This window comes from Rhinolophus sinicus, chromosome 12 (assembly GCF_057876585.1).
Source record: "Rhinolophus sinicus isolate RSI-liver-muscle chromosome 12, RSI-T2T, whole genome shotgun sequence".
NCBI lineage: Eukaryota > Metazoa > Chordata > Mammalia > Chiroptera > Rhinolophidae > Rhinolophus > Rhinolophus sinicus.
The window spans coordinates 37,492,089-37,499,978 of NC_142512.1; the positions used below are offsets into that span (position 1 = coordinate 37,492,089).

General features: G+C 50.8%; 1 protein-coding gene across 3 annotated transcripts; it reads right to left on the reverse strand.

Annotated features, from left to right (window-relative positions):
• Positions 1 to 1,153: 1,153 nt before the first annotated feature.
• Positions 1,154 to 7,837, reverse strand: PNPO (pyridoxamine 5'-phosphate oxidase). Of its 3 annotated transcripts, XM_019740603.3 has the most exons (8): positions 7,552 to 7,837; positions 6,484 to 6,608; positions 5,193 to 5,292; positions 4,269 to 4,322; positions 3,890 to 4,018; positions 3,496 to 3,566; positions 3,075 to 3,280; positions 1,154 to 1,713 (listed from the first exon to the last, which is right to left on the reverse strand). In XM_019740603.3, exons 1-7 carry the CDS (start codon positions 7,687 to 7,689, stop codon positions 3,112 to 3,114), a joined length of 786 nt encoding a protein of 261 aa, XP_019596162.1. In that variant the 5' UTR covers positions 7,690 to 7,837; the 3' UTR covers positions 1,154 to 1,713; positions 3,075 to 3,111. The 3 variants fall into 3 exon arrangements, with proteins under 3 accessions (XP_019596162.1, XP_074176697.1, XP_074176698.1); XM_074320596.2 differs by having other exon boundaries at positions 1,154 to 3,280; XM_074320597.2 differs by lacking the exon at positions 4,269 to 4,322 and having other exon boundaries at positions 1,154 to 3,280.
• Positions 7,838 to 7,890: the final 53 nt, after the last annotated feature.

Consider the following 7,890-nt stretch of genomic DNA (forward strand, 5'->3'; position numbering starts at 1 on the left):
CCATGGAAGAGCAGACTTTCCCCATACTCCAGCCCTAACCATTGTCAAAAGCTGATGTTGACAGAGGGTTTACAAGGGGCCAGGCCCTGCTGTAAGTACTCCCTGAGGCTCCTCATTTAATCCTCTCATCCCCCAGAGACTTGGACTATCATTATCCCCATTTTCCAGGTGAGTTAGCTGAGGCTTGCAGGGGTTAAGTCACTCCCACTAGGTCAGGCGCTTGCAGTGGCCGAGCTGGGACTGAAGCCAGAGCTGTCCTGTGCATGTGACCACTGTACCACACAGCCCCTTCCACTCTTGATTTTCATCTGCTTGGGGGATGGGCAACTGAGGCTCAGGACAAAGAAAGGAACACCTTCTGCTGAAGCGGCGCTAGTGTGAGAGAGGACAAGGCCTGGACCTTGGGATCCTGGGAAGTGAGCACCATTTGAGGGTGCTGGACGGACTCTGGGACCAATGGGGAAAAGCCAACCAGCTTTCAGGCTTAGCGTACCCCGAGACTCCATATCGTAGGGACCTCCCACTTCAGCCCACCCTGAGCTTCCCTGAGGCTAGGGTGAGGGATGAGGCTGGGCCCTGGGGCAGGGACCCTACCAGTGGCCTAATGCTAACCTACAGGGTAACAACGCTGGCACCCCATTACCTCCTCTCAGGTGAGAGGGTCTGCGGGCCCCTTTGCCCCATGCATGCTACTCTACTCCACAGCCCCAAAGCGATGTCTGCAGAAATCTTCCAGGGAAATACTATATACCCCTAAGCTGGGTATTGGTGGATGGGTGAGGAGGTATGGTGGGTACCTAGGAAGATCTGGCTGCCCAGGGATTCAGAGCCCAGGCAGCTGCAAGTTTTCACGAGGCCGGAGGAGGAGGAACCGAGAGTGCAAATATGTGCAGGAGCCGGGAGAGGCTACGGGTTATCGACCACAGTTTCACTGGGACGCTACCCAAGGGGGGAAGGAAGGGGGAGGCAGGAAGGGCCGGCTAGAACTGGCCTGCGCTTCCCAGAAGGGGCCAACCCTGAGCAGCGGGCTCCCCCTGCTGGACTCCCAACCTCCCAAAAAAAGAGAAGCGAGGTGGGATAGTCGCTTAAATTCCCCAACTCCCCTCCTTCCAGGGGTGGTGGTGACCAGGCCAGACTGAAAATCAACACCACACATGTTCGATGAGTTTTTATTACAGACTTGGCAAAGTGATTGTCCGACAGAACAGGAAAGAAACAGCTGAGACCAGGCTCAAAGCTGGGGGATACACAGCTTCCGGTAACACAAACAGGACAAGGTAGGGGAAGGCACTCTACCCCTCTCTCCTGTAGGTGGCTGCAGGATTCGCTTTGTGCCTTCCTGCACTCAGGCTTAACGGGGGGTCAACACCAAGAAGGTGGCCCTTGGGGGAATTGGTCAATAATAGAGACATTGAAGCACACACCCACTACAGTGGAATGAATCACAGTTTAGAGTGGAAAGTTCAATGCCAACGTGCACAAATAAGTTCTCTAATCCTGGCTTAGTCACAGCAAACATTTATCCAGCCTGACTCCTCTCTGCAGCCTGTAGGCCACTCATCCAGGCTGTCTCCGGTCACCAGACTTGTGTTCAAGGAAAGCAAACACAGTTCAACACAGGCCTCAGCCAAGGGTTATTGAAGAATCCAATTGTGAGGGTGGGAGGCCGTTGGTTTAGAGGTTGAGGCCAGTGCATCCAGTCACCTAGGGGTCCTGTTAAATGCAAGAGGAGATCCAGTGGGTCTGGGGTGGGCGCCCAAGTGATGCTAATGCTGCCCGCCTAAGGCCACTATGAGTAGCAAAGATCTAGACCAAGGGGTCTCAACCTTGACTGCACAGAGTTCCCTGGGGAGCTTTTAAATTTCCTAAAGCCCAGGCTTCACTCGTATGGGTTAAATCATCTCTAAGGGTGGGACCCAGGCATCAGGATTTTTAAGGCTCCCCAGATAATTCCAGCATGGATGAAAACCACTGATGTGGGAGCCATAATCAGTAGAGATAGGGAGTAGGGGAAGGGGATGTGTGAGTAGTTAGAAAGGCATAGTCTCTATAAAAATTTTATACCTAGAAAGTGAAATAAATAAATAAATAAATAAATAAATAAATAAATAAATACTGCTGTTCATAAGTAAACATGGAAAGTAAAGCTTGATTAAAATTTTCCTGGCCTGTAGGTACCAGCAAACAAATCCTTCTACAAAACTCCTGACTGTATCGAATACTTCCAGTAAGAGTACACTTACTACCTAACAGGTAGCCCACTCCCTGTTAGGCAGCCCCGATTGCTTGAAATCTTTCCCCATATCGAGATGAAATTTCCCCATATCGAAATTTCTGTGTAATATCCACCTATGGGTCCTTTGGAGCTACCGAGAATAAATTTAATGTCTTTTTTCACATTGCTGTGCTTCAGATAATGGAAGGCAGCTATCAGTAGGGTAAGAGCTGTAAAAATATCTATTAATAAATTAGTTAAGGTTCTTTTATTTGTGAGCAACAGAAATTGATTCTGTTAGCTCATGTCAAAAAAATTTTTTTTTTTTTTTTTTTTTTTTTTGAGACAGTGGGTGTTTGAAGCAGGAAGAGGAACTGCGCAGTCCAGACATGAAAAGGAGGGATCCAGGGCCGCTCAGGGAATTCCAAGCAGCAGCCAGGGCCTATTACTTCTTGGCCGCCATTAATGACTTGGCTACCATGACTCCCGCTCTCTGGGTCTCTCCATTTCAAATTTGAAATCATTGGCAAGAAAAACTGATTGGCTAGATTGGCTCAGGGACTCACGTGGTAACAGACAGGGTTGCTGGGGAACCACCCTGTGTTACCAGAAAAGGGACTCATACCCGCTGCTACCCCTAGAGGGAGCTATTCCAATAAATTGTTAAAATCAAGAAAATCATCACGGGATTATTTTCCATTTGTGATTCTCCATGCCACCATTACAGTCCACTAGACAACTTGTTGAGAGCCAACTGTGAGAACCTGGAGGATGAACTCTGAAGAACCCTAATATAAGGGGTAGGGAGGGAAATGGGTTGAGTGTAGAAGGGCCTGGATCCCATATCCTCTCTCAGCACCTAGCCCCAGCTCCAGTGGACTCCGACAGACTGGGAGTCAGGGCGCAAGTCTCTCATAGACCCAGTCTTCCTCCCCGCGGTGGGTCATAGGTCCCAAAGGGGAGTCTCCTGTTGGGAGGCCCCGCCGAAAGACGATCCGGTCATGCAAACGGTTGGTTTGGCCTTGCCAGAACTCCATCACCTGCGGGTATAGAATGTAGCCACCCCTACAAAGACAAACAGAGGTTTCAGTGCTCTGTGCATTTTTCCAGCCATGTCACCCCGCCCCCAACCACATCCCAGGGCCCCCTGAAGGAAGTTGCTGGGATGTATGTGATGAGGGATGACAAGCAGGAGATCTGTAATTCCATAGACAGGGTGCCTTCAAGTAAACACGAGGGTCCTGGTGTCCCTTTCTAGATGACTACTAGGTATCACTCACCAGTATTTTGGCTTCGGCACCTCTTGTTCCTGGTAGAGCTTCTCCAGTTCCTGATTTTTCTTTCTCAGATACTGTCCAGGGGAAGGAGATGGAGGAGGGCCAGGCCCAATCAATGATTCATTTAATAACGATTTACTGAGCGTGTGTGCTGAGCCAAGCGCTGGGGACACAGGTGACCAAGGCAGGCTGGCCTCTGATCTCCGGGAACACAGTCCAACGGGAGGGTCAGATAGACAGAGGAGTCCCCTATCCGCATTCCCCATCCCCATTCCCCCAGGGAGACCCTCCTTTTCACTTTGCTGGAGAGAGAAGGCCCTGGCATCCCCTGGAGACAGCCTCTGGGGATAAAACCAGGCCCTCACCACCTGGAGGACTAAGAGGGAGACCCACTCACCTCTCGATCGGGGATCACAGAGCTCTGGTGACTGACCACAGCCCCAATCTGGCTGCTCTTGGGGCGGGAGTGGAAGTAGCATGCAGTCTCCTCCTCTGGCAGCTTCTTCACGGAACCCTCCACACGCACCTGCTCAAGGATGGCCCAGGCTACATGGCATTCAATGCCACCTGCCCTCCCCACAGCACAAGCACCACTCCTCTCTGTCGTCTCCTTATCCACTGCCCCACCACTGTTGGCTTCAACTAGACCAGCTAATTGAGAGCAATTTGAGAGGCAGGATGTTTGCTCAGCCTGAGGACCTCCACTGGGCTCATCAATAAACTCAGGCCTCTCCCACCCCAGCCCACCCCAGGCTGTCCTGGGAATGCTCACTCACCTGGCGGTTTAGGGGTTCCCAGTAGAAGACAAGAGAAGCAAAGGGATTAGAGTCCTGGAAATGAAAAAGAATCCATAGATAGCCATCAGGACAGTGGGGAAGATGCCTTAAGCATGCAGGGGAAAGGCAGGAAGTCTGCAGCGTGCAGGCCCACAGCAGAGGAATTCAATGTAGTATCTCCTTTAAACCCTCAAAGGTAGGCCTACTTTTACAGGTGTGGAGACAGGCTCAGAGAGGTTAAGTAACATGCCCAAGTTCACACAGCAAGTGGCAGAGCTATGCTGGAAACCTAAGCCAGTTGGACCCCAAAGTGAGGCTTGCCATTTCTCAAACCCATAGATTTGCAAGTCCTCAGAAGTGCAAGTTTGGCTGACCTGGACTCAGGGAGGGTTACTCATTTGGATTTATGAATTGAATGCATACAAAGTGCCAACTCTGCGCTTGACACCAGGAGAGGTCCTGGGGGTATAACAGAGATACCACAGATGCAGCCTCTGCCCCCACAAAGCTTACCATGTAGCAGAGGACACAAACATTAACCACATAATCACATACATAAATGTAGTGAGAAACTGAAAAATGGCAAACAGGAAAGTTGCAAGTTATAATGACAGCGAACAGCATGAGTGGCTGACTCAGTGTAGGAGCTGAGGAAGGCTTTCCTGCAGAGGTAACACTGGAGCTGAGACTGAAGGGACAGGAGTCACTTAGGTAAGCAGGTGACAGAGGTGGCGGTGGTTGGAGAGACCACTCATTCACAGATAAGAAAATGCAAGTGCAAAGGCCCACAGGCAGGGCAGCAGCTGAGCACAGATCAAAAGAGGGTTGGGGTGGGGTAGCATGAGAAGGTGACCGGGGGTTGCATGAGAAGGAGACCGAGGCAGCGAGAACTGGACTCTGCAGCCCTAGGAAGGATTTACTCACCAGCTCTTTTCCCTTTCGACTCTCAAAGTTAGTGAAGAAGCGGAAGCCATCCTTGCCAAAGCCCTTTAGCAGCACCATGCGGGCAGAGGGCTTCCCATCTCTGGGACAAGGAGCAGAGCGCTGAGGTCAGAGCCCACTTCAATGTCCTCACTGCTGCCCCTCCACACAGGATGTCTGAGCAACCCTACAGCTGGGCCCCTTTATTCTGCACTGTCTGGGCACTCAGGCCACCCATTCCCACTTGCCCCTGGGGATTTGTCCTGCAGGTATAATATGATATTGTTGCCTGGGGCCATTAGGGAATGAACTGGGTCCCCCCTAAAATTCTATAGTGAAGCCCTAACTCCCAAATGTACTTGGAGATAGGATCTTTAGGGAAGTAAGTAAGGTAAACAAGGTCATAAGGGTGGGACTCTAATCCAAAAGGACTGGTGTCCTTATAAGGAGAGGAAGAGACACCAGAGACCTCTCACTCACTCTCTGCACGCACAAAGGAAAGGCCATGTGAGGACACAGAAAAAAGGTAGCCGTCTACAAGTCATGAAGAGAGGCCTCATGACTGCATCCTGATCTTGGACTTCTAGCTTCCAGAACTGTGAGAAAATAAATTTCGGTTGTTTAAACTACCTCATCAGTGGTATTTTGTTTTGGCAGCCGTAGCAAAGTAACAAGGCTCTAAGGGCAGCAACCAAGAACAATGCAATCGGCCAGTGCTTAGAGATCACAGAAGTTGTAGTTACATCACACCATCTGCTCAGGGCTCTGGGGGATGGATACCGAGGGCACAGCACAAGAGCCCTGCCTTCAAGGCCTTACATTTTAGTGAGGGGGGACAAGAAGAGCTAGATAAGAGGCTAATACAAGTAATGTCTCAAGGAGTATACGATTGATTATCAAATGAATGGTATAGTCGAGCACTGTGCTAGGTTTCGAGAGAAAGAGAGAGAGAGCATCATGGAGAGGTCCCAGGAGATATAGCTCATAAAGGGCTGCTGGGAATAGGGTAGATGGGGAAATAAGGGAGGCAAAGGGGTGTGTGGGGGGGGTACATCAAGGACGCAGATGAATGAGGCATTGAATTTCATCACTGAAATGGAATTGAGTGAAGTCTGATCTTTGGTTTACAGGTAAGGACTCTGAGGCCCAGAAACGACAAGTAACTTGCCTGAGGCCACACAGCATGTTAATAACAGAGCTGGAACCATAAAGTTGTCATCCATCAAATTGAGAGCTTTCTAAGTTTCCTATTTCATCTGTACCCACCCACAGAAGGGCCCACAGCTATGCCTACCTGGTGCAGGTAGCCAGACACATGGCATTGGCTTCCCCTATGTCAGGACACTGAACAGCCTCTTCGAACCAGGCAGCAAACTGCTTCATGGGGTCCAAGGAGGACAGTTGAGCTTCCTCAAATGCCTGGGAAGGGCGTTTCATTTTATTTAATAAACACATATAGTGCTTACTGTGTACGAAATACTGTTTTAAGCACTTTTCAAATATTAGCTAACTTAGTCCTCATAACGATCTCATAACAAAAAACAGTACCCAGGAAGTAGGTTCTGTTAGCCCTGTATTACAGGTGAGGACATGGGCATAAAAAAGTGGCTTAACTTGCTGGGTTCCACAGTTAGTGATGGATGAATCAGGGTTTCATGTCATGGATGTCAAACCTATCACTTGGGGAGGCTTTAAAAAAAAGACAGATTCTGGGCTCCCCCCTTGTAAATACTCAGTAGGACTAAAGCTCAATGAAAAAACTGCACGTATAACAAGAATTTCCCTGGAAATGCTCACATTCAACCAGAGGCTCTGGGCCCCGATTCCAAGACAGTTCTCTTGAATCCTCTTCTGAGGCGGGAAAAGGAAAAGAACTCCCAGTGGTAATGAAGGGACTGAAGGCAGTAAGGAGTTAGGAGCATCCCCCTCCCCCATGTTTTACTTATTTATGAAACATTTATACACCGATTATCACTGTTCTAAGCATTTCACAAACATCTGTGTCTATCCTATCACTTCACAAGTGAGGAAACCGAAGCCCAGAGAGGTTAAGTAAACTGCCTAAGGTGACGTACCCCGTGAACGGCAGGATTCCAGCCCAGACAGGCTCCAGAGTCCGTACCCTTATCCACTACCACAAGCTTCCTCCTGAACCCATCTTCGTTCTGGCTTCCCCAGAACCTCTTTCCAGTTGGTTAACTTTAAACCCTCTTCTCCCACGGGGAGACCCCCCAAGTCCCCTCGCCCCACGGGGTGGCCCCTGAAACCCCGTGGGGTTCCTCCTACTCCCCCTCTCCTCCACAAATGACTCAGGACCCCCTGTTGCCCCGCCGCTGCGGGAGACCCCTCCCGGGGACGGCACCTCTCGGTCTCCGCGGTAACTCTTGCGCATCGGTCCCAGGTCCATGACTGCTCCGCGGCCGCACAGGTGACGAAGGTAGTGGGGCCACTCGGCCGGTCGCCAGAACGTCACGGTGACGCCCCGCAGCCCGCACGTCATGGGGCCGCCGGCCACGTGACCCGGCGTCGCCCGGCGCGGGGTTCCGTTGGGTTCGGAACCACTTTCTCAGCCCGGGATTCTACCCCGGAGAGGGAATAATTTGTCCGTCGCCTAGCCCAGCTACCTTAAGTCCTTGGAGCCAATGGGAGCCCAGGGTCGGAGGAGGGAGACAGCCGCTGAGAGGCCATTGGTCAGAGTTAC